Genomic DNA, 27,529 nt, shown 5'->3' on the forward strand with positions numbered 1-27,529 from the left:
AGTAAAAAGGAAGGTTTAAACTCTAATATAATAAATAATAACAATTACTAGGTAAGATTTACATTTACAATAGCCAGTTCACTTGTATTTGGCAAATTCTAAGAAAATTCTACAATAAGCTAAATTGCAAATATATCTATCTCATCTTCAACTCCATGACAGACTCAAGAAGTATATAATATTACCTGAGTAAACAGGAAATGCAGGGCAAACAGCTTCCCAAACTACAAAAATGACAGAGACAGGTAGCTGCCTGGACAGCCACCCAAGGTTCCTCTGCAACATTAGGGCATCCATCTTCGGCCTTCAGGCTTAGAATATCTGACAGGCTTTTCTGTGAAGCAAGAATTTTTAAGGACGGTTCTACCTTGTCTTGGCAAAGTTTATCAGTCACCTTTTTTTATGTCATGCTTGTCCAGTTTGGACTGTGTGCTATCAGCAGTTGAGGCTAGGGCAGTTTCTTGCCCAGTGGCTAGCTTTGCCATAACAAAAACGAATTCCATATAGAGGTTCTTTGATGCTCATGATCATTTTTTGAAGTAGAGTGGTGCTGCCATGAGAAGATGTATCTCACTGTCATGGAAAGCCATAAGTTATTAAGAACATCTTATAGGCCATATTCTATAGATCTCTGGGGTGTTTAAATACTGCCTATCTATTTAAGATATATCTCTGTTTAACCTTGAAAACATACCTAACATGGTCATAAATTTAATTTTTATAGATGGCTAACTGCTAACCTGCATTTTTTATTATCCTAAGTAACTTTCAAGGACTAGAACTTTACATTTTTTAAATAAGCTTCATAGGCACTATACATTAAACAAGAGTAGATATATATATATATATATATATATATATATATATACAGTATAACAAAAATAATCTTAAATTTATATCAATATACAAATATCCATTCTAATGTAAAATATTTAAGGCTAGTGATTGTTCAAAAGTAGACACAATTTGCCTTTTTTATATAATTTTTTTATTTAAATTTGAAACAAACTTGTTTTACGTATTAATCCCAGTTCCTGCACCCTCCCATCTTCCCCTGTTCCCCTCACCAAACCCCATACCCTTTCTGCCCCAGGGAGGATGAGGCCTTCCATGGGGAGTCTTCATATCATTTGGAGCAGGACCCAGGCCCTCCCCCATGTGTCTAGGCTGAGGGAGTATCCCTCTGTGTGAAATGGGCTCCCAAAGTCCATTCGTATACTTGGGATTAATACTGATCCACTACCAGAAGCCCCATAGACTGTCCAGTCCTCCCAACTAACACCACATTCAGGGAATCTGGGTTTGTTCTATGCTGGTTTCCCAGCTATCAGACTGGAGTCTATGAACTCCCCCTTGTTCAGGTCAGCAGTTTCTGTGGGTTTCTCCAGCCTGGTCATGACCCCTTTGCTCATCACTCCTCCCTGGTTGCAACTGGATTCCAGGAGTTTGGCTCAGTGTTTAGCTGTGGGTGTCTGCTTCTGCTTCTGCTTCCATCAGCTACTAGATGAAGGTTCTAGGATGGCATTTAAGGTAGTCATCAATCTCATTATCAGGGAAGGACATTTAAGGTAGCCTCTCCACTACAATTAGCCCTTTTATCCCATCATTTCTATACGATATCCTCCTTTTTCCCTTCAGAAAGAGATCCCTGAACCTGATCTCCTTTGTTCAGTATTTTTCCTGACCACTATCAATAACAATTTATAACCAACCCCTCTAAATGATGACAAATATCCATAACCCACCAAATGACCAAAAACCACCCACCCCAATTCTTGAAAAAAAGTAGTCATCATATTCTCTAATCTGCTTCCTGTTGTCTGAGAGTGACATCATTTTTAGGGGACTCTGAGAAAGTTGGGATAATGGTCAAGTCCTGAGAGAGCTAGATGTATTATTTTTGTTTTGTTTTTTGTGATGGGAAAGGGAAGAGCCTATCTGAGTCTTGGCTGGATAGTATGTGAGAGTGGACCATCTCAACTACCAGCTTTGAAACCGTTTTGGATGCAGAATTTTGAGGGAACTGTAACAGAGGCATTCTGAGAGTCTGGATCACCTGAGTTACTTGTCTTTATCAGTGTCTGGTACTTTTTTCCTGAAAACACATAAACTTTTAAAAGGTAACATATATACCTGCATTAACATAAGTGTGAAATGTGCAGTGTGCATAAGTCAGTTAAAGATGATTTTTTTTGTTGTTGTTTTATGTTTGAGGTAAAAAGAAATCTGTTAACTGTATATGTTTGTTTGGAGTATAACTAAACCTCTATCCATGCCATATGAAAGGATGGCATGTAATAATAAGTAATGAGAGCTCTGTAGTCAATAACATTTATCATGTCTCACCCAGTCTCAGAGCTGTTCCCATGTCGAGTAATCAGCATATGTCACCCATTCTGTAGTCTTCCTTTGTTTCTTTATGTATGTAGCAAAAATTCTCAGGAAACCTCCCCCAATAAAATTTGATCTTCATCAATTTTAAAGAGAACTATAACTTTTGTTTCCTGTGGAAACAAAGGCATAAACTTTCCTCCAATACAACACCTTTCCCAACTTCCATTCTGAAGCGAAGACATCTCTCATGTATGTAGTCTGGTTAAATCAGCAGTCCCTTTCATGATCTAATGTCTCTCTGTAGCTGCCATTAACTTACCACATTCAAAAAGTTCAAAGTCAATAAAGCACCATATAGGATCCAGATGCCCTGTGTATTTCCATCTTTTATGTGGCTTTTCTTCATTTATATTACTTTGCTCTTTCTTTAAAGACATTATATATTTAAACTATGTATATTTCTATGACTTTCTATACCCATTTTTTACTGGATCTGTTTAAAGGTTTTCTTGGTCTGAACCACTTTGTTGTATGCTTGCAACCTTCTCACACCATGTGAGCATTTTCTTAAACCTACCACACAGTTTCTTAGATGGTGTTGGCTGGCTCAAGCCACAGGCATTGGCCAGGAATAGGAAGTCAGGTTTGGCTTTGTGCTTGCATGTTTGGAACTTTTTAAAATTTTTTTCTCAGGTCCTATATAGAAATATGTGTCCCCACATTGGACACCATATGTAGAAACTTGTCACAAATAATGACAAGGAGAATTACTATTAGTTATGAAAGCTCAGTCTTAGCTTAGGTTTATTCCTCTAGCTCTTGTGACTTAAATTAACCTTTTAACAATATAATTCTCCATATTATAACAATAATAATTCTCCATGTGGCTTTTTTATCTTTGTTTGATTCTGTATGTCCAATTCTCTTTGTCTTCATGGTCTCCTAAGTACCTGAATTATCTTCTTCCTATCTCTGCCCAGAAGTCCCACCTGTCTCTCCTGCCTAGCTATTGGCCATTCAGCTTTTTGTAACACAAATCACATCAATACCTCTTCATGGTGTACAAATATACCTCAACATGTCATAACCAACATGGAAGTCAGTGGAGTAAGAAAACAAACGGCTCATGTCTCTTAAATTCAAATTAGGTCAAAACAGATCAAGCTCTGGAACATGCTCTCCTCCTCTTGCTATTATTTTGTCTCAGTGGCATTTTCTATAAAATTCCAATAGTAACCATTTCCTTCCTACGCTGGGTAGAAAATAAATGTGATGATGTCAACACCCTGCCACAATTACCGGCCAGTGTTCCATGACCTGAAATCTCCATCCTAGCCCTTTGTCTGTGCCTTTGTTTCCTAATGATTCAGAATGAGAAGACTAAAAAAGTCTTCTTGGTTAAAGAGACTAATTGATAAGGTATTAGAATTCCTGTGGGCTGCTCCTTAAACACAGCCAATAGTAAAAATTAATTATAAAATGGCAATTAAATAAATTGTATTGGAAACAAAGACAAAGTGTCCAGGAATGTGGCTCAGCTGTATAGCATCTGAGTAAATAGAATGCTTGGGACCCAGAGTTTGTTTGTTTCATAGCAGTAAAAACAAGTGACGGCAACACAGCTCTGAACTCTGCACATCTTGATGAACAATTCCATTTCCCTGTGCTCTGTGTTTAGCAATTGTGTAGTGTGGTGCCTTTGCAGGTTGGAACACTATAAAATGACATGCAAGCTCAACTTCTGTTCAGTGGCATGTTTTGCAAACATGACATTGGCCATATGAGTGTATTCACCTTAGTAATTGGCAATCAGCACTAATCAGAAGTGCCTGGGCTTCAGCCCAGCCTCTGCAGTGCCGTCGCTAACCATTGTTCCACAGTTCTGTGTTATGAGGAGTTTTTCCTCGCCGCCAGTCTTGTCCCACTACCATGCCAGCCCCAATTAGCACCGAGACTCTGTATTTGATATAATGCTGTCGGTCAGGTACTAGTTTCTTATTGTCTAGCTCTGTCTTAATTACTAACCCATTTCTATTAATCTAAGTATTTCCACATGGTCTCATCTTACCGGAGAGTAGGGCTGGCGTTCACTCTCTCCGTTCTCTCCATGCTGACTCCTCCTTACCACTTCCTTGAATCCTCCTTGTCTCCTAATCCCGCCTATCTTGCTTTCCTATTGGCCAACAGTGCTTTATTCATTAACCAATATGAGAACCATATTTACAGAATGACATCTCCCATCAGCTCTAACCCCAACTTTTCTCACTCCTGTTGTTGATCTTCATTAGCTCCAGAGAAGCAGTCAAGGCCAGGCAGAGATTCTTCTCCACCAAGATAGATAAGGAAACAGAAGTTCAAAGAGAAACAGACAGAAGCAGTTGAGTGTCACATATAGAATGGCACAGCCACCCTGGCTCTGTTGTTTTTTGTCATGGAGATTTTATTATAGATTTATAGGGAGGAGCTCACAAGGGACAGAAAGACACACAAACACACACCATTTGCGTTAGACATAGATGTCATCAATGTGGCAGAAAAAACAACTACATGATGGAAATTAGGACTCAAAAAAGTAGATAGACTTAACAAAGCCACATAGCTACTCCAAGAAACAGTATTTTAAATAACTGCAGCCCCAAGAGATTCCCAAGCATGATCCTACCTGCCATTTGCACAGACAAATGAGCAGTGACCCAGAAGACATGAGAAATTTGGTAGGTGTTACCTATATAGTGAATGGTAGAATCAACTCCAGGGCCTGGCCACTTGTCTCTGGGGTGAGGCTGAATCTGCCATGTCTATCACATGCTTAATGTGTAAGTTCAAGATATGGGCTGTATCTGGGGTCTAACAAAAACTCCTGCTGCTCAGAGCCTGGCCTACTCCACAGTGGTCATATGACTACCCCAGAGGCCAGCATGAAGGAAAGTTAAACTCTAGAAGTTTCATTCTGTACCAGGAGAACCCACGAGCCTGAGGAGAAGATGGTGAAACTGAAGAAAGGAGAAGGCAGAACTCACAGCTCTCACAACCAGGGACACCTTAATTGGACCCCAGCTGACAATGCCTCATTAATGGACCATGTGAAAATTGGCTCATTTGGTAAGATGAACACTTCAAAAAGTTTTCAGGTTTTGTATCTGGAGACAGAAGTGATGATTACCATGACAAACAGTGAGAAGATACAGCCACAGGAAGGGACTGGCAAGTGTATTCAGAGAATGCTATCCCATCCACTCAATTCTTCATAGCCTTTCCTGCTGATGATACCTTTGATGTGAGTCCACATAAGACAGAAACATCTTAACATTATTTCCCATTTCTAAGAAGGTTACCTACAGATCTTTTCCATACCCCTTTGCTCTAATTTTACAATTATATTCCACAGATGTTCATGATCATGTAACCAACCACTGCACTCATAGACTCTTACCTAGAAGACATCTCTCCTTCAAAACCAAAGGAACAACAAATGTCTTCACCGCTATCTTCAGGCACATCCCAGAAACAAGGCACTGTGCTCTGCTATCCACTTTCAAGGGAAGCAGGCCTGTCACTCAAACCCATGTGTAACCAGCATGTTTGCTCCTCCTCTTCCAAACACCACATGGACTGCACATGGGGACCACAGGTGCAGACTGTGGAAGGGATGTAGCAGGAATAGACTTGGATTTCTTCCTTGTATAATCTATTTGTGTCTTCATGGATTACTAAAGATATCTGTGAGTGCACAATGATGGTGCATGTCTGCTATTCATGCCAGCTTTGTGACCAGTACATCAGATAACACTTAGTTCATTGGGCATTTAGGCCACATGGTAGTTTGTAGTCTTCTGGTTCCTTTATCAGAAGACTTTCTTTTGTTAAGATGCCAACACACCCTAAGCTGTGCCTCTACCACAGTCCTAGTTCCCACTTTACTGAAATTGCCAAATGGATCCTAAAATTCATGGAAAGTGAAAGGGACTCAGAAGAGGTCAAACAGTCTAGAATAAGAACAAAGTAGGAGGAATTCTGTTTGCCAATTTCAAAACCTACCACAAAGCTGTAGAAACATGTAGGTAAGCAGACCAGAACTGACTGTTCAGATTTTAATCATGGACATACAGAGCATTCAATAAAGAAAAGAGTGTTTTCAAACATGGTCTTGAAACAAATGGATGTCCACAAAGAGAATGAAATTGAGCACCTGTATTCTACCATAACTACCAAGGCATATATTTTGTTTGTTTGTTTTAACCACCTTACTACAAAAGTCTTTATGTCAGGCTCTCAGACTTGGATCTACATTCTTTAAAAATACTACAAGTTTCCTGTCCCTGTGGTATGAAGAGTTAATGTGGTGTTTTGTTGCAGTGTGTGTGTGTGTGTGTGTGTGTGTGTGTGTGTGTGTGTGTGCTTTAAGAGTGTAATATGGTTTATTAATATAATTAAAAGGAAATCTGAATTCCTGTAGAATTCAAAGTTGTATCTAAAGGCCTGTGTATTTTAAGTTATTGTTAGTATCTTTGAGACAAGAGTCCCATTGTGCAACACAGGCTGTCTTCAAGTTCAGAATACTCCCACCTCAGGCTCTGAGTTTGGTATCACAAGCACACACCATTACACCGGGTTAGACTCTTTAGTCACTTCTAGCCTTTGGCATGTTTCCTGTGCTCTTTTCTATACCTGTGTTCATGTCTTCTAACATCATATATTTTTACATATTGGTATCATCTCATATTCATTTTTATAGTTCAGAATTATAAGCAATTCTTCATAACATTAAATGTTTTTAAATGCTTCTTTGAAATATTCAACAAATACCAAAAAAAACTAAATAAATAAAGTAAATGAAGCATGCCAGCATCAAGAATGAAAAATGGAACAATACCATGGATCTTAGCCATTTAAAAGATGAATCAAATGCTATAAAAAGCATTAATTAGGGGCTAGAGAGAGGGCTCAGCAGTTAAGAGCACTGATTGTTCTTCCAGAGGACCCAGGTTCAATTCTCAGCACCCACATGGTAGGCAGCTCATAACTGTCTGTGTCACTGATCCCAGGGGATCCAATACCTTCACACAGGCATGCATGCAGGTAAAACACAAATCACATAAAATAAAAATAAATATAGTTTTTTAAAAGCTTTAGGCTGGTAAGTTGGGGGGTATAAATGAAAGAGAAAGGTGTCCTCACAAAACACAAATTACCAGAGCTCACACAAGAGAAGTCAGAGGAGCCCAGTGCCACCTTTAAAACAAAACTGGAAGCTTAAACTTTCCTAAAAACAAAACTCATTGGTAATTTAGTAAATTCTTCTTATGCTTAAAGAAAGAAAAAAAAAGCTGTTCATTATAACATATTTCCTAAAGAATAGGAAAAAACTGAAAACTACTTACTCCATGTGACAAAATTACAAGAATATTACAAAAAAAATATGTTTTTTCATATAAGCCATGTTGGAAAAGTAGAAAACATAGTTTTAGAAAGCTAGACTCAGGGCTGGAGAGATGGTTCCATGGTTAAGAGCACTGGGTGCTCTTCCAGAGGACCTGGGTTCAATTCCCAGCATCCATACGGTGGCTCACAACTATCTGTAACTCCATTTACAGGGAATCTGATGCTCTCTTGATGTGATAACACTTGTCTCTCATCAAAGAAAGATGATAGCAAATGTTGAAATGAATGATGAAACACAAATTCCCTTTCCACAAGAATTCTTACCCAGTGAAATAAATCAATAGAAAGAAATAAAACACTAAATGTTAGAAAGTAAGAAGGAAAAAATCACCTATAGATTCTATGATGGTGTAGGTAAAATAAATAAAAAAATAAATACAAAGAAAAACTGAAATGAATAAGCAAGTGTCTATAAAAAAAGAATTTACCATTGCATTCTTTTGCAAATAAAATAAAATAAAAATGGGCTGGTGTAATGACCCAGCAGGCAAGGGCACTAACCATATCCTGATCTCTGAATTCAACCTCCATTACCCACATAAATATGAAGGAGAAATCTATCTGTACAGAGATGTCCTCTGACTCCTCATTTGCACCTCTCTCTCTCTCTCTCTCTCTCTCTCTCTCTCTCTCTCTCTGCCTGTCTGTCCCTCTGTCATGTACACACACACACACACACACACACACACACACACCAATAACAAATTAAATATATAAAAATATATAAAAACAAATCTAATGAAAGACACACATGGAAAAAAAACTTTAGATAAATTATTGAAGACCTCTATAAATGATAGGATAGGTCATAATATAATGATGTAAATGTGATTTTGTAACTTTGGTATACCTACAGTCAAAATCCAAAAGCTTCTATTTTGGGAGTTTGTTGGTTTTGGCAAAAATCAACACCCCTGGTTATAAAACTAATATGGAAAACTGGAGAACCTTTAAGGAAAAAATAAAAGAATAGAGACCTATTGCACATTGAGACTGGAGCTGGGGAGGCTAAGTAACAAGGAGAGCTGGGGGGGATGCATGGATCTGGAAGGGGGAAGGTGACTGGACACAGAGGTGGGGATGGGAAGAGGAGGGATCCGGTGTGGGGCAGGGAACAATGGAGGGAGAAAGTATCCAGAGATACTATTGGAATTGGAGGACATTTGGGGGGTGATGTGGACTAGTGCAGCTGACTTCCTGGAATCTACAAGGGTGGCCCTAGGGAAGAGTCCTAACAAGAGAGGATATGGAACCTGAACCAGCCATCTTCTGTAACCAGGCAAGGCTTCCAGTGGTGGGATTGGGACACCAACCCAGCCACAAAACTTTCAACCTACAACGTGTCCTGCCTGCAAGATGCACTGAGATAATAGTGGTGAAGAACCGGTGGGAATGGCCAACCAATGACTGACCCAACTTGAGACCCATGCTGTCCATGAAAGAGAGCCCATGCCTAACATTGCCTGGAGGGCCAGGAACCAGAAGCTAAATAGCCCGGAGACCTAGGATAGAACCAAACATACCGGCCAAAAAAGGTCAATGAAATGATTCCTAAAGATACTCTGCTATACTCATAGACCAGAGCCTAGCCCAACTGCCATCAGAGAGCTCCATCCAGTAACTGATGGAAGCAGATACAGAGACCTTCATCCAAACATTGAGTTTGGGGAATCCTGATGGAAGAGGGAGAGAAAAGATTGTAGGAGACAGAGGAGTCAAGGACATCACAAGAACACAGCCTACAGAATCAACTAAACAGGGCTCATAGGGGCTCACAGAGACTGAAACAACCATCAAGAAGCCTGCATGGATCTACACTAGGTGTTCTGCGTGTATGTGATGATTGTGTAGCTTGGTATTCTTATAGGAACCCTAACAGTGGGAGTGGAGGTGTCTCTGACTCTTTTGCCTGCTCCCAGGACCCTTTTCCTCCTACCAGGTAGCCTCATCCAGCCTTGAGATGAAAGTCTGTGCCTAGTCTTATTGCATGTTGTCATGCCATGTTTGGTTGATATCCCTGAGAGGCCCACGCCTTTCTGAAAAGAAACAGAGAAGGAGTGGATCTGGGTGAGAGAGGAGGTGAGGGGAGTGGGGGAAGCAGAAACTGCGGTTGGAATGTAATATATAAGAGAAGAACATTTTTAAAAAAGAAAAGACGAGCTGAAGGTGCAGCTCATGTCAGGGCCCGTGCATGCACACAGTGTCCTGGGTTCAATCCCTGGCATCCTAACAATAGCAAGAAGTAAGCAAGGCTCGCTGTGAAGTTATAGTCATTGAGCAAACGTGAAATTTACATAAGAAGAAACAGATCAGTGGGCAGAACAAGGAAACCTCAAGCACAGGCCCATGTATAGGCAGTTGAATGATTAATGACAAATTTCATTCTACAATGCACAGGGAGAAGATGGGATTCTCCATAAATGCTGCTGAACCATGTGGATATTCCCATAGGAGAATTCTTTGTGGCCTGTCCCTACCGCAAGTGCACATGAAAGACAATTCCAGTTTTACTTTAGATATAAGTGGTAAAAGTAAAAGCAGCCAGTTTTAGGATCAAAGTCAGGAAATCCCCTTATCCTCTTAAAGAGGATTTTTTTTAAAAGATTTATTTATTTTTAACTTATGTGTGTGTTTTTAACTTATGTATATATGTGCACTACATACATGCAGTGCCTCTGGAGGCCAAAACAGTGTGGTGAGTCTCCTGGAACCGGAGTCACAGATAGTTATAAGCTGTCATGTAGGTGCTGGGAATTGAACTCAGGTTCTCTGGAGGAGCAGCTGGTGCTCTTAACTGCTGAGCTATCTCTCCAGCCCCAGGCGAAGATTTCTTAAACAGGACATACAAAAAAGTACCACCAAAAGAGAAGTCACAAACCAGAACATATAAACAAGAAGTACTAAAAACATCGATGTAGCACAAATAATAAAAACCCATTGAGAGATACTGGGCTTCAAGCTGAAGATCAGAAAAGCAAAGCAGCCAGCCACTACAGAGTTCTTACCTCTACTAAAGCTCAGACCAAAACAGGCGATCCTGTCCATAGACAGACTACAGCCTGCAATCTCTCCACCAAAAACCTCAACTGCTCTGAGCTCCTGCCTTATATTCCTCTCTAGTGCTGGGATTAAAGGTGTGAGCTCTGTTTCTCTTTTATACTGATTCACTCTCGTGTAGCCCTGGGTGGCCTTGAACTCACAGAGATCCATCTGCCTCTGTCTCCCGAGTACTGGGATTAAAGGTGTGGCCACCACTGCCTGTCTTCTGTGGCTAACTAGTAGCTTAACTCTGCACTCTGATCTTCAGGCAAGCTTTATTAGATCATAAACGAAACATCACCACAGATTGATACTCATTTTAAAGATCTCCCACGTATTAACAAGCACACAAATTCTGCAATAGAATAAGAGGGAGAGGTAAAAGACTTTTCACAAAAGAGATCATCTAACTAAGCAAAACAGTGCTCAGCATTTGGGATCTGTAAAAGAAGACTACACTGTAACCCTAGTCCTCTCTCCTCATCCTTCCACCCCCATAGACACTCAACTACCAGAAAGACCACAGTGAAATATACCCAATACTGGAAAAGGCATCTAGGACAAACAGGAGACTAAAACTTAAAAGCCATGTGTTATTCTACTCATTTTAGCTCCAATTCTCAAGAACTCATTGAGGAAAGTGTGCTTGTCTGCATCACCAATAGGTGGAAAACTAAGGCACAGATAAATAGGTGGTAAGTGGTGCAATTGCTTAGTGGATAAAAGCACTTGCTGTGTGTGCACCTAATGACCTGCGTTCAGCCCTCAGAGTGCACAGTGGAAAGAACCAAAACCCAAAAGTTGTCCTAGGACTTCAATGTGTGTGCAGTATCCAGATCCAAACTCACACAATACATATTGCATGCTTACAGAGAGAGGGGGGGATAAATTAATTTTAAATTATTTTTTCATTAAAAAAAAGGAGAATCAGGAGCCTGGCTCAGTTACCTTCCCTGCTTCTGGCACACAGGCTCCTACGTGGGATGGTGAAGAAGGCAAAGTCTTCACGTTGTCCATCTAGTAGAGCTATTGAGATCACTGAGGTCCACTGAGCACCATGGAATCACACCCTGTGTAGAATTGGAAGCAGAAGTAATGTCACCACACAAAACTGGACCAAAACCTTCCCAAGTGAGAGGGGTGAGATGGGAGGCACAAAGTACATCTCATCATAATGTGTCCTCCATCTACGCTCATACATGAAGGTTGTGAGGCCGTGAAACTGGATTGAAAAAGCGGGGGAAGTCAATGGAAATTGTGTTGGGAAATTATGAGCAATCTGGTGACATGCTGGAATTCTCAGTAAATAATTATTGGAGGAAGGAAGGAGGAAGTAATGAGAGAGGGTTGACACGGTGGCCAGCTGGGAAAGAAGAGTGGTAATGAGCAGGTGGCTAGCATGTACACACCAAAGCTTGGATGTAGTGTCCTAGCTACTGCTGGCCACCAGCCTCACAGATACCTAGATCTTACCAACAGGCTAAAGATGAGGTGCCACTTCATACCTAGTGGGTCCACAGGACTGTTACTGGGTGGCTCTTAATGGGAAAGGATCAGATCAGGAAGCCCCATGGGCAACCAAGGATCTGATCAGGAAGCCCCTTGGGCAGCCAGTCCAGGGAGTCAGGATTCCAGGCAGCTCCTTCTCCAGAACAGCCACAAGGTTTCTGAGAGTTCTCCCAGACAGCAAGCCAGCACTGCCCCTGAAGGCCTTACCCAAAGGATCCTGGGATGCAGACAAAGGAGACAGACATCTCAGCCTCCTCTAGTGGGACAAGTTGCTGAGGTTCTACAAGTCTTGCCTCCACCTACCCAACCCCAGCCCTGTGCCAAATGGAGTTCCCCGAATACTGTCAACAAGAACACACACACACACACACACACACACACACACACAAGCCTCTGGGGACAGAGAAGAAGTAAGCAAGCCATCAAGCCACAGAGAGAGGGTTGTTGAGGGATGTGAGCAGCTCAGAGCAGAGGGTATAGGACCTGGACACTGGTGGACTTACTGGTGGATTAAATCTTCATTCTGATTTCTCTTTTGATACCTAAACCCTATTGTGTCAGTTATATCATGTTTGAGTCACACTTCTACCCCTTCCTGAACTGCCCTGAGCAAATCAAAGTCCTCCATTCTCCACCTATAAAATACCTACACAGTCTAAAGATGAGAAGCCAACAGCCTCATAATAATTAGAGCACTAATTAAGAGTCTGCCGACCTCATGCCAGGTCTTGAATCAGGTTCTGGCAAGAAACATCCAGAGGTCATCAGCATCACCCCAGGTGAAAAGGCAGAATTTGAACCTAGAAAGTTCTGTTGCATGATCTCTTACCTTCCTTGTCATTCAGACTCAGTTGTTGCCTCTCTGAAATGTTGGTCATAGCCTCTACCCTCTGTGGTTGCTGGGAGAGTTAAATGTGACAGTTGAGCACCCTGGTACACGTGCTGGCCCAATTCTACAACTGTGAATAGCCATCCCAGATTGATCTGTGCTCTGTTTCCCAGCTATTCACAAGGAGATTGAACTCTGAGGCCCTTCCCAGTCAGACCATCAGAAGAAAAGTTTAGAAATTATACAATATTTCAATAAACTACACTAAAAGCAAAAGCCATGTGCCCGGAAATGTGGCTCAGAGACAAAGCACCCAGCTAGAATGCTTGAGCCTTAGCTTTGATCCCTAGAACTAACAATCAAACAAACAATAAATCAATAATGCAAAAAAAAAAAAATCACAAAAGTCCCAGCACTCTGGAGGCAAAGAGGTGGGAGGTTGTCTATGATTTCAAGGTCAGCCTGGTCTATAAAGGGAGTTTCAGGCCAGCCAAGGCTACATAGTGATACCCTGTCCCCTCCCCCAAAAACTCAGTGACACTAAATGCTCAAAACTGTTTCTATGCCAAAATGTTTTAATACTTTTTACTTAGCTTGTGTCTAGGTGCTTAACAGATATTTGGTTTACTGGATTTGTTTGGTAATGAGTCAAAATTCAAACATTCAGGGATAGAATGTGAATGCCTTGACTTTGGCCATGATATGTATATTTATACTACAGAATTTGGGAACAATTCAAATTAAAGGAAAGAAAAGAATGGAGGGAGAGAGGGGGAGGGAGTGAGGAACGGAAGGAGAAAGGGAGGAGTGGGAGAAGAAAGAGAGGCAGGGAGGGAGGGAGGGAAGGAAGGAAGGAGAGAGGGAGGGAGGGAAGGAGAGAGGGAGGGAGGGAAGGAAGGAGAGAGGGAGGGAGGGAAGGAAGGAAGGAGAGAGGGAGAGAGAGGGAGGGAGGAAGGAAGAAAGCAGAGAGGGAGAGAGGGAAGGAGAGAGGAAGGGAGGGAGGGAGGGAGAGAGGGAGAGAGAGAGGGAGGGAGGAAGGAAGAAAGCAGAGAGAGAGAGAGGGAAGGAGGGAGGAAGGGAGAGAGGGAGGGAGGGAGGAAGGGAGGGAGGGAGGGAAGGAAGGAGAGAGGGAGGGAAGGAAGGAAGGAAGGAGAGAGGGAGGGAAGGAGGAAGGGAAGGAGAGAGGGAGGGAGGGAAGGAAGGAAGGAAGGAAGGAGAGAGGGAGGGAGGGAGGGAGGGAAAGAGGGAGGGAGGGAACCAATCCTTTCCAGCACTAACCTAACTCTTTATGCATGTCACTGCCCCTCACTTCCGCATTTTTGTTTTGAGCCGGTCTCACTAGGTAGCATGCAGCACACTAGGTAAACCAAGCTAGCCTCAAACTCACAGAGCTCAGCCTGCCTCTCTCTCTGCCTCACTTGGGCTCTTAAGAGGCAGTCCAGTCCAGAACAGGATTCATCTCTCCTCAGACAGATGGGGAAACTGAGATTCAGAGAGACGGAATCACTTGCCTCGGGAAAGAAACAATCTAGGGCTATAGAGAGGATGAAATGCTAGCCACCTTGATTTTTAAATATTAGGAATATTTCAAGATAATCAAGTGTGGGCCTACCTTCCTGTTTTTCAGATAAATGAATCCAGAAGATAGGAGGAATCTGGCAAAGATCATGCAACTAGACAATGGAAAAATCAACACTAAAACCTGGCCACTTGCCTCCTGAGTCAAGGTTGAATCTGCAAAGTACATAATAAGCTTAATTACCTAAGTTTATGATAATGGCTGTACATGAACTTGGACCAAAATGTCTCCTGTTGCTGAGAGCCGTTCCCACTCCACTTTGGGTGTGGGGCTGCCAGTCCAGAGGTCAGCATGAGGAATAAGGGAGACTCGAGAGGTTTCTTTCTTAATAATATGAGCCCACAGACTCCATAGAGATGGTGAGCCTTGAGAAAGGAGAAGCTAGATGCTAATTACAATCCTAACAACCAGGGACTCCCTACCTGACCCAAGCTGTCAATGCCTCATTGAGGGATCAATGCGAGAGTCAGCTTATTTCGGTAAAATAAGCACTTCGGAGCATTTTCTGGTTAGTGTCTGGGGAGGGGAGATGAAAGGGACCCAGGAGGCTGTGAGGATCATAGAGTCTGAGAGCACTGAAGTGGTCCCTTCACAGCCCGTAAAGCACTTCCATGTATGTTTTCTCACCAGCAGGCCTAGGAGAGAAGAGATATGCTTCTCTTTTCACATCACTGTGATGATGGAGGAGGAGGAGGATTTGATGATGATGATAATGATAATGATGATGATATTAATCACTTACCATAGACAAAGAATGAAGGAGATACCAGTGCTGTGTTTGGTCATTTTACTATCTCTCAGTCAGCAAATGACTTCAAGGTCAGTGTATCCCTACTCTTGCAAAGTGAAGTCCCTCCCACAAAAGAAATATTGTCCATAGCAAGGTGTGTTAAAGTTGGAGTCCAGAGCCTTGATGACCTGGCTCTCAACTCTATGCCCCATCCATCACCCCTGGATATCCCTGACACCTTGCTTTCTAAAAGACTGAAGTAAGCAAGATCTGTCCAGCTGCCCAGCAACAATTGTCCAGTCATGAGGATCTCACCCTGTATGCCCTCATTATCTTGAGTTCTGGATTTTTACATTCCCAAGGCTATGAATCTTATAATGATCCAACAAGGAACATGGAGCTCTAAGCTGGCAGAACTGCAATCTCAATAACAATAATGACAGAAATATCAACCAAAATTATACCATAATAATGACGATAACAGCAAAATCTCATAGTGTGTCTCTTCCCGATTGCCTAATGTTTTTTTAAGTGTCTACTTGCAATAACTCATTTAATATCCAAAACATTAGCTATGAAATATGGTGTGGGTAAACTGAGTCATACTCATTAGCAGTCTAGGATTTAGCATGTGGAAATTAATACTGTGGCAAATTGCTTAATAACTAACTCTGTCTATAAAGAGTAAAGGTAAAATTAGGTCACAGTCTGTATCACTGAGCCCAAGCACTACCTGTATCCCTGATGTCTTAGCTGCTTTATGTGTGATATCATTGGGTGGTGCCGAGGGAAAGAAGCTGATTGATGTACACAGAGAATGTCATCCTATCCAACTAATTAACCAACTCTTTCTTTTTAGACTTTTTGTGAGCATTAATATGAGACACTTTTTTTTAACTTTTTCTAGTTCAAGGATGGTTATCTACAGCTCTCTCCCCATACTCATGGTCACAAAATATCTAATCAAGTTCTATCCAAGTCCCCAACTAGCCACACATCCAGCCAACTCATGGCCAGTGTGCATTAGTCAATATAGACTTTTGCCTGTAAGCCATTTATTCTTCTAAACCAAAGGAACAAATAAATACCCTGCTTGATGTCCTGTCCCCTGGAGGGTTTCTCTTTGCCATTGTCCTCAAGCATGTTCCAGAAAGACACCTGGTGTTCTAGCAATCAACTTTCGAGTAGGATAGGTACATCACATAGAACTATCTGTAACCAGTATGCACTTATTCCTATGTAGTCAGTCACAAAGAACTCATCAGGGAGACTTTAAGTCCAGGCTGTGGAGGAGAAAGTAGCAGGCCACTTGGGCCACTTCCTCATGCAACCTGCTCCTGTTTTCAGAGACGACTTGTGGTAATCCTGAAGGCAAACTGACATTTGGTGGTGTGTACCTGCTGCACATGCCAACTCTTAAAGTCAGATAACACTGGGTTTATGATGTGTGTGTAATAACTTAGTCATGTGTCAGACTTTAAATTGTTTTTAAAGGCTTATTTTATTTTTAATTATGTATATTTGGGAGATATCATGTGCATTTGTGATTACTGGTGCTCATAGCGTCCAGAAAAGGGCTTCAGACCTCCCAGAGCTGGAGTTACAAGCAGTTGTGAGCCACCCAACATAAGTTCTTCATCTTTTTTGTTTTGTTTTGTTTTTTGTTTTTGATTTTTGAGACAGGGTTTCTCCATATAACCTTGGCTGTCCCAGAACTAGCTCTGTAGATCAGGCTGGCCTCGAACTCACAGAGATCCACCTGCCTTGTCTTCCCAAGTGCTGTGATTAAAGACGTACACCATCACCTCCCAGTCAGTACATATTCTTAATGACTACCCATCTCTCCAGCCCTAACTTCAAACTGTTAAGATGTCAATATGTCTTAAACTGATTAATCAGCAGACCCAATCAATGTACTTCTATCATAATCCTAGCTACTACTTCTCTTCAAAACAGTCAAGGGACTCAGAATAGGTCAATCAACCTTGAGAGATAAGAATAAAGCTGGAGACCTCTTGTTTCCCAATTTCAAAACTTACTGCTAAGCTATAGCAGTGTGACCTGGCATAAGGACTAGCATGTAATGTAATAGATTACAACTGACAGTCTAGACACAGCCTTAAAATTTATTGTCAATTAATTTTCATCAGGGACATAGAGATTGTTCAATGAGTAAAGAATAGTTTTCAAAAATACCACTGAGACAAATGGACACCCATGTGCCAGAGAATAAAACTGGACCCTGTCATATACAATACAGAAAATTATTTCAAAATTAATCAAAGACCTAAATGACACTTTTAACATAGGAGTAAATTTTGATGCTCTTGATTGAAGCAATCATTTCTTAAAATCTATTATAAAAGTATGAAGAGAAAAAGATTAATTGAACTTTATTGAAGTAGAAACCTTTATAAAAAGAATACCACCAAGAAAATTCAACCAAGTGTGGTGTCACAAGCCTGTAATTCGAGCACCTGGGAGATGGAGACAGGGAACTCAGGAGTTCAATTCCAACCTCATCTACAAAGCCAGCCTGAACTTGGAAGTTTGACCATGCTTCAGTGGATGATCTGACAGCTGCAAGTATAACTAACAGCATGCTATGGATTCAATGGGTTATTAAATAAAAGTGTTTAAAAGAAGACACAAAGTCAGGGAGCTACAGAGGCAGAGACGGATCTGAGAAGAGCTAAAAGAGGAGGAGGTGAGGGTGAATATGATCAAAATACATTGTATGAAATTGTCACAAAAATATTTGCACATTAAATATCTGATTAAAGGCTTGTGTCTATAATGTATCTTTCACAGTCTTAAAGCTCAGGGATGAAGAAATGGTTCAGTCAGTAAGAGCACTTGCTGCTCTCCCAGGGGACCCAGGTTCAGTTCCCAGCATCAACATGGGTACTCACAAACATTAGTAACCGCGGTTCTGAGGAACCAGACCCTCTTCTGGCCTCCAATGGCACTGCACACATGTGGTGTGTAGACATATATGCAGGCAAAATAAGAATACCCATAATATAAAATAAGTATTAAAAATAAAACTTAAAGCTCGATAATTTAGACAGCGATAACTCATTGGCAAGATGGGTAAATGATTTGAATAAACATTTCTCTGAAGGGCATATATGACTGAGCAATAAGCATGTAAAAGAAGTTTGTGATGGCTTGAAAGAAAATGGCCCCCATAGGGAGTGGCACTATTAGGAGGTGTGACTTTGTTGGAACAAGTGTGGCCTTGTTGGAGGAAGTATGTCACTTTAGGGGTGGGCTTTGAGGTCTCCTTTGCTCAAGCTATGCTTAGTGTTACACACAGTTGCCCCTGCTGCCTGTGGACCAAGATGGAGTCCTTCTCCAGCATCATGCCTGCCTGCCACTATGTCTAGCCATGAAGATAATGGACTAACCCTCTGAAATTGTAAGCCATGCCAATTAAATGTTTTTCTTTATAAGAGTTGCCATGGTCCAGTCAAACACTGGGCATAGCTCAGGGAGTCCTATTGAGGAGAAGGAGGAGGGATTTTAGGAGCTGACGGGGTCAGGGACATCAGAGAAAAACCCACAAAAATGACTAGCTGAATATGAAGGAGGGGTGGGCTGGGGAAGATGGGGGAGAGTGGGTGGGAGGGGAGGCTATGGTCAGGTTGTAAAACTAATTAATTTTTAAAAAGAATAAAAATGAATAATAATAATGATTATGACGAATTTAAAAAAACAAGAAAGAGTTGCCATGGTCATGGTGTCTCTTCACAGTAATAGAAACCCTAATACAATATTCCTCATTAATAGCTGTTGGGGAAATGGAAATCAAAACCATAGAAAGGTACCATTTCACACTCCCAATGTGCTATGCTAGAATTTTCATACACTGATGGAACAATTACTTACAGGAATATGGGTAACTCATGTTCTACCGCCAAAGTCCCATCCCAACTCAACTGTCTGCTTCATACATCTATCCTACCAACCCTTAAGATCCTGTGCAGCTGGGTCAGGAGGGAACGGTGACTGGAATCTCAGATGAAGGACTAGAGAACCTCCCAGCTCCTTCCACAGCGAGTGTTAACAGCCTCGTTATCCTGGGCTTAGCTAGTAACTATGTAATAGTTACAGTGGGATAATAACAGTATAATATGATTATAATAGGGCAATTAGGTTATCCTAGAATTAGCATTGTCTGATTATTTTATTGTCTTGCCTATGGGCACGGTCTTTCTTCCCAAGTCACCACACCTGTTCTGCTTCAAGATGGTGATGCTCATGTCAAACCTAAAGAAAACAGCTACACTACACATATCACCTCAGATCAGCCTTGAAACCGTTTGAAGCATGTGGTGATATAATCCAAGCAATCGGGAAGCTGAAGCAGAAGGATCTGGTGTTCAAAGTCATCCTACTCTATACAACAAAACATTTCCTTAAAAAAAATGTCAGGCAGTGGGGCACACACCTTTTCATGACAACACTTGGGAAACAGACGAGTGGGTCTCTGAGTTTGAGGCTAGCCTGATCTATAGAGCAAATTCCAGGACAGCCAAGGCTGAAACATCAAATCAAATTCCTAGGAAGAAAGTATTATTGGCCTGTCAAAAAGGCATCCGTTCCATATCCCAAGATACACAACTCTGCCCGTACAAATCAGGACTCAAGCCCAGTCTGTCGATTCTATTGCTATTACCCTTCCCCCATACCACTCCTGATGCCAGGATCCCAGGCTTGGGCTCTGGATACTATGTGCCCTACCTACCCCCACTGCTGCCCTCTCCCAAGCCCCATGCTGCTGGTTGGGTTCAGACTTTCTGTTCATTTCCTTTGATAGCCAGGCTGTGAACAAAAGCTAATCTTGGCAGAACAGCTACCTGGCTCCATTCCTTATGGGAAGGAAGTCCATAGCCAGAGAAGTACATTGTGTCTAAGGAAGCCCCAGAGGTCCCAGGGGAAGGGACAGAAAATGCTCTCCTCTGCTAATGGGTCAGGTCAGAGACATCTGCCTACCTGTCTACCTGCCTACCTGCCAGGGACCCTTAGAGGGAGGGGCAAGAAGAGCATGATCCTTGCACAGGAGCCCATGGCCAGATCCTATCCCAAACAGACATCAGAACAAAGGGTTGTTGTGGAATAGCAGTGGGAAAGCAGGCATTCTGTAGTGGAGCAGTCCGGAGCTCTGAGGGCTAGGCTGGGAGAATGGGATTTTCCTAGAAAAGACTATCTGGGGGGAAAGGTGGGATGAAGAAGATGAGGGGAGTGGCGTCAGTTGTCACTGTCATCTCACCTGACAGGTCAGGCCTTTGTGCAGGGCTGCCTTGCTTGGCTGAGTCAATCAAGCCAGAGGCGGATTGGTGGGATAAGGGCCAAATATTGCCAGAGTGGTGCTGCTCCTTCATAAAGAGAGGATGAGCTGCTCGGAGTTCAGCACGAAGTCCGGAGCCATGGCCAAGAGGAGCGGTAAGTGGGGTCCTCCTCCAGGTCTGGGAAAGACACTGAACTAGGCATTAGGTGCAGGATGCAGGAGAGACATGGGTCAACGGACTGGGTGTAGGTCTGAGGACACCTCAGTCGGGGATCATATAAGGGTGAAGAATAAAAACTGAGACAGGGATTCAGCTTCACCAGGAGCTGGCGATGGGTCAGGGTGTTGAAAATGAATTCAATGGGGGAGGCATCTGGAGGATGGGTCTGGAGATTGTATCCATCCAAGGGAAAGTACAGAGGGACCAAGAAACAAATGCGGATAGCTTAGGGGAACTGTAAGGGCTGGAGACTGGATAGGAACACTGAGGTAGATCTGTGGAGTGGGGAGAGGGATGGAGACTTAGGGGTTCTCTCGCTTGGGCCTGGTGATGTCTCTCCTCTTTTCTAGTGAGCTATCCCAGTTGAAGGCTGTCTTGGCATTGGGAAGGGTCTGGTGCTCCTCCTCAGCTGGTAGTCCCTAAAAGTCCTCTTCCTTGGAGGAGCTTCAGTTGCCTTGACATTACAAAGACCAAAGTAAGGGGTCTGTCACCAGCCAACAACTCATCTTCTGGATGAAGCGGAGAGTGACAGCCCTTGCCTGGTCTACTTGAGAGCAGGTGACACTGAAGAAACCACAAGGCCCTTCATGTCAGACAAGACCAGCTAACTGAAAAAGAGAACCAAGTCACTCAGGGCTTGTTTTATGGTAGTCATTGACTATCTGAGTGATGAGTCCCAATCTTGACATCACATTAAATACCTGGGAAGCCTGGAGAAACCATAGATGAGGTTATAGAAAACATAGGGACTGCCTGCTTCCCACTCAGAAAGCTGAACCTTCCCCCCTCACACACTCACCTGTTCACAAGTGTACACACACCTCTCACTGGCTGGCTCACTCTCTTCCCCGCACAGCTCCACTTTCCAGAAGCACTCACAGAACCCACACAAGCACCCACTTTCTCATACATCTCTCACAATAGATCCAGCCTAACTCACATGCCAGTTCTCATACATCTCTCCCTCACTCACAATAGATCCAGCCATGTTCTCAGTCCATCTCCCTCCCCCCATGGGTTCGTACACACTGAGACAACCACACTGTTCCACAGAGGCAGCCCTCACATACAGTCGTGAACTATGCAGTCATACGAAGCAAGAGCAAACTACAACCACACTCCCACCCGCAAAGTCAGTTATACACAACCATATTCCTTTACACACAGGTGAGCACACATGCACACTCCCCATGGGGAGCAGACACATGTAGCGTCACCTATGAATCTCCCACATCCATGAGCTTCCAGGGTGCAAACTGTGTTCACACTCAGAACACTACACAAATCACACAAATAACACTACAGTTCACAATGGCTTGCACAACACAATTGCCTTCATATAGACATAACGCCAAACATTCGTATCTATAGTCACACACTTGTCAGACACTGCCCTCACATGACTGCCCTGCGCCAGCTCCCACAGTCAAGCTCATCCTGGATAAACAGGTCCCAGAGCCTGGGCTCCAGAAAGACCACTTCCTTGCTTTCTCTGCCCCCCCAGGCATCTTTATTTTGGGTATCCTGCTATCCATCTCCAGCTGCCTTGCCTTCTATGAGGACCTTGACAAGTGTTTCCAGGACCCGGATTATAACAACATCCTCCTCACAGCCCAGAATGGGCTCCATACCACCCCACTGCCCAAGAGAGTGGTGGTAGTGGGAGCTGGCATGGCAGGCCTAGTGGCAGCAAAGACCCTACAGGATGCTGGTCACAAGGTAAGAAGGTCTTGAAAGGCCTCGAGCATCAGCCTCCAGTTTGCCTCCTTGGGTGGAAAAGGGGTGAATGACCTCACAGGGAACGATGTACAAGTGCATGTAGCCACTAGTCAGTGTAGCCCGTGGCCCTTAGTCATTGCTAACTGCCATTCATGTTCTTATGGAGACAAGAATGAAGACACATGCTACCAGGCAAGGGCCTCAAATAACTCTGGATCCTCAGGAACAACAGCCCCAGTGAAGTTATCCTACATGTTCATGGCCTCCAAGCCAGAGCCTATGGCTACTGGGAGGTGAGAGCAGGATGGGGAGAAAGGACAGCATTTCCTAAGAATGACAGCAGCTTCTCTGAACGTCAGGTAACCATCCTGGAGGCCAGCAACTACATCGGAGGTCGGGTCCTCACAATCAGAAACAAGAAGGAAGGCTGGTACTTTGAATTAGGGGCGATGCGAATCCCAGAAAGCCACAAGTAAGTCCTATACGGGAGAAGGAGCAAAAGGAGCATAGTGGGGATGAGCAAAAGGCAGAAGGGACCGCGAGGCCATGGTGTCTGAGAACTTTCAGACTCACTGTGTCATGTGATCCAACACGTGGGGGATGATACTCAACTCCCAGTTCAGAGAGAAAGCAGCTGTCACAGAAAGCCCTGGTCACGGGAAGTGATAGATCCCAAACTGACAATGGCAGTCACTGATGCCAACTCATCAAACTGCAGAATGTAAATATGGGAAGTTTCATATTTGTCAGTTACATCAAAACAAGCTGAGAAAGTATAACACATTATTACTAATAATATCTACTTTGCTCTAGATCCTATCTCCACAGATGTTTCTGTTTTCTTTTTTATTTTTTGCATTTAATATAAATTGAGTCAGCACTCGCCCTCCAAACCACCAAGAACATAAACAACTGCACCAGCCCCAAGTGGAGCCATTAATTACTGCCTCAAAGCCACTTAGAAGTGCATGGCATTGTCGCAAATGCTGCTGAAACAGAGGACAGTTGTCTATACTTTTGAGTCCTATTAGCTGGGACTTCATAAAGGGCCTGAATTCAATGAACTTCTAGCCCTCTGTAGCCTTAGGAGGTGGGGAGCTAACACCTACATTAAATGAGATTACAATTGGACACGCAGTCAGTTTGAGCTTCCTAGGCACAAGGTTACTGTAGTTTCACCAGAAACAGTTGCTAATATGGGACCGGAAGGAACAAGGATATTATTCTGCCTATTTCTGCTCCAGGCTAACCCACACCTATGTCAAGAAGCTTGGTCTGAAGCTGAATAAGTTCATCCAGTATGATAACAACACCTGGTACCTGCTCAATGGACGGCGTTATCGTGCCTGGGAAGTCAAAGCTAACCCCAAGATCTTGGGCTACCCCGTGAGCTCCACAGAGAAGAGCAAAACTGCCCAATACCTCTTCCATCAAGCCATCACTGAGGTGCCTGATGCCTTTCCCAGCTGGGATCAAGTAGGAAAGGGGTGGTGCCTAAGGTCCCACAGCAAATCAGTTCATGGGTTCAGGTCATTTGACCCCACCCAACATTGTTATGATTGGTCCACCTGCCTTATAACAACGATTAATGATGTCACCGCCCTCAACCCTTCTCTTCTGTCTTCAAGAAATCTACAGAACATGACTTGGTCAGCAGCAGTGTAAAGAAAGGGTTAACTAGATTAGACAGCCCTTGGTAGTGAGTCAGTCATCCTAGATGACAATGAAAATCTTACCTTAAAGTGTCTGTGTGTATGCATGGGCGCATGTGTGCACATGCGTGCCTGTGTTTGTGTTCAGGTAAATGTCGGTGCATGTGCATATTTGTGTAGAAGCCAGTAATCAACAACAGCTATCTTCTTCGTTTGCTTCCTACCTTGTTTTATTTTATTTTTGGCAGAGTTTTTCCACTGAACTGACCTTGCTAATTCTGCTAGACTGGCTGACCAGCAAGCCCCAGGAATCCCACTGTCTCTACCTTCCCAATGTTGCCATTGCAGTCATGTGATATCGCACTCTTTTTTTTTTTTTTTTTTTTTTTTTTTTTTTACATTTGATGTGCATTGGTGTTTTGCCTTCCTGTATATCTGTGAGAAGGTGTCAGATCCCTGGAACTAGAGTTGCAATTGTGAACTGCTATGTGGGTTCTGGGAATTGAACTCAGGTTCTCTGGAAGAACAGCCAGTGCTCTTAACTGCTGAGCCATCTCTCTAGCTCCAACACACCCTACTTTTATATGGGTGATGGGACTAGAACTCAAGTCCTCAGTCTCATCCAGCAAATGCTCTACCAACTGAATATTCACCTTTAATTTTTGTCTTGAATACGTCTTTTGTTTCAAGTCAGGTGTGGTAGTACAAGCTTTAATCCCAGTTCTTTCGAAGCGGAGGCAGGAGGAGCTAGAATTGAAGAGCAGCCTCAGCTGTGCAGTGAGTTTGAAGCCAACCTAGGTTTTGTGAGACCCTTCCAACAAAAGCACGAGTGTCTTTAAATGAAGGGAAGGAGCAGCAACCAAGTGCTCTGGGAACTGCCCTTTTCTGGCTTTTTCCAGCCTTTCCAAGGGACATCCAAAAAAAACCTGACTCTAATCTAAAGTCATGGGAGGCATCTGTCACTCTGTGACCTTGTCTATGACAGCCTAGGTGTCCTGGTCACCTGGAGGCCCAGCTTATTAGTATCTCTCCTCCCCTTCTGCAGATCAAACAACGGATGAAGACATTCAACTGCAGCCAACTGATATCCCTTTATGACTCTTACTCCACCAAGGTAAGTGAAATAAGAGGCCCCAAGATGGAGGTGGAGTGATGGGCTCTGTGCTAGGCCAAGGCTCTGTGTCAGTGTCCAGCCCACAAAATACCCTCTTCCTACTGCCAAAGCGTTGTCTCCCTCAAGCCCAGATATAACCTTGCTGGGCTGAGGCCCCTGCTAAAGCTTTCCTATACGTTAGACCCTCTGGACCATCCTTGCATCTATGGTGCCCCCTCCCCACAGGCTTATCTGACGAAGGAAGGAATGCTGAGCAAAGGAGCTATCAAGATGATTGGGGATGTGATGAACGAAAACGCTGGGTACTACAAGTCCTTCCTGGAGTCCCTGAGGAGTGCTAGCATCTTCTCCGGAAATAATGAGTAAGGCTGACTTGGGGCTGGGAAGAACCTGGTCCCCAGCATTGGTTTATTGGGTATTCACTATGCAAGGGGCACTCAAGTAGCAATGCCTGCCTGACACAGGGCTGTGTATTCATAAAGACAAAGTTTATAAAGTGTCTCACACAAGAGTACAGGGAGGTAGGTTTTTCCCTTTTCAGACCAGAGGAATGGCCAGTACTGGGACACATAGGTCTGCTAGCATCTCCCGACTCATCTTCCCCTCTCCACCCCTGCAGATTTTCAGAGATCATCGGTGGCTTTGACCAACTCCCCAGTGGCCTCAGTGCCAGCCTAAAGCCTGGCACCATCCATTTGAGGTCCAGAGTGGAGACCGTGGTGAGAAAGGGGCCTACGGTTGAGGTTATGTACCGCACCGATGGCCCCACCTCTCCGCTGCACAAACTCACTGCTGACTATGTCATCAACTCAGCCTCCGCCAAAGCCACACGGCTCATCACCTTCCAGCCACCCCTGTCCTCAGACAAAACACACGCCCTGCGCTCCGTGCATTATACCAGTGCCACCAAGGTGGTTTTGGTGTGCAACAAACGCTTCTGGGAACAGGATGGCATCCAGGGAGGCTACTCCATCACAGACCGTCCCTCACGTTACATTTACTATCCCAGCCACAGACTTCCAGGTGGCAAGGGTGTCCTACTGGCCTCTTACACTGTGGACGATGATTCCTTCTTCTTTACTGCCATGAAGCCCAACCAGGTAGTGAATATAATCCTGGATGACCTGGCTGCAGTGCACCACATACCCAAGGAGGAGCTAAAGCACATGTGCCCAAAATCAGTGATCAAGCATTGGTCTCTAGACCCCCTCACCATTGGTGCCTTTGCTGAGTTCACACCCTACCAATTTGTGGACTATTCGAAGAAGTTCTTCCAGCCAGAGGGTCGTGTCCACTTTGCTGGAGAGCATACCAGCCTGCCCCATGGCTGGATAGACACTGCCATCAAGTCTGGCATCCAAGCTGCCAAGAACATTCAGGCCATAGTGGACAAGGAGGCTATTCATGGACAGAGGCCTCTCTAGAAGCCTTTTACAAACAACTGGGGTTCCCCCCCCAAGAACAGTCTCTAGGAGAATCTGGCAGAGTAGGCTGGAAGATGAAAGGCAGGAGAGGGGTCACCACTGGTCCCTTGGTCTCCAATCAGGAATCCAGCTGGGAAGCTGGCAAGAGACATCTCTTTCCTATCTCACTCTCTGCCTAGCTCTCTACAGGAAACCACAGAGCTGCAGTACATGGAGGCATGGGTGGAGGTCAAGCTTGGAGAATCCTAGAATCAGCCTTTAACATGTCTCCTGCTTCGGAACAATAACAAACAAGAAAGAAAAACTTCTGTGCCTGATTTGTGTCACTCACAACTAGAGTTCCTAAACAAGCAGACAAACCCCAAGGTACCCGCAAATTGAACAGCAGACTGACACATTCACTCACAACTACATACACGCAAACTCCATTGCTGTGTGCCTTAGCCAAGGGCCTCTCATCTTGGCCCAATGTGGGTGGAAAAGGAGGCAGGATTCTTAACTGCTTTTTTTTCTACTATGCATTAGTGGGATCTCAGCTACCCTGAGATACTCTCTCCCCCTCACCCCTACCCATTGCTATCATAGTCTATACACAGTCCTGAGGGGACACCATGCTCCTTCTTTACTTGTTCCCTCACTAAAACT

General features: G+C 43.5%; 1 protein-coding gene across 1 annotated transcript; it reads left to right on the forward strand.

Annotated features, from left to right (window-relative positions):
• The first annotated feature begins 20,894 nt into the window (after positions 1–20,894).
• LOC127225078 (L-amino-acid oxidase-like) lies at positions 20,895–26,959 on the forward strand. Its single transcript, XM_051188338.1, has 7 exons — positions 20,895–20,910; positions 22,480–22,694; positions 23,054–23,166; positions 23,939–24,140; positions 25,392–25,460; positions 25,686–25,822; positions 26,080–26,959. The coding sequence occupies exons 1-7, from the start codon at positions 20,895–20,897 to the stop codon at positions 26,882–26,884; spliced, it is 1,557 nt and encodes a 518-aa protein (XP_051044295.1). The 3' UTR covers positions 26,885–26,959.
• Positions 26,960–27,529: the final 570 nt, after the last annotated feature.

This window comes from Phodopus roborovskii, unplaced genomic scaffold (assembly GCF_943737965.1).
Source record: "Phodopus roborovskii unplaced genomic scaffold, PHOROB, whole genome shotgun sequence".
NCBI classification, from domain to species: Eukaryota; Metazoa; Chordata; class Mammalia; order Rodentia; family Cricetidae; genus Phodopus; species Phodopus roborovskii.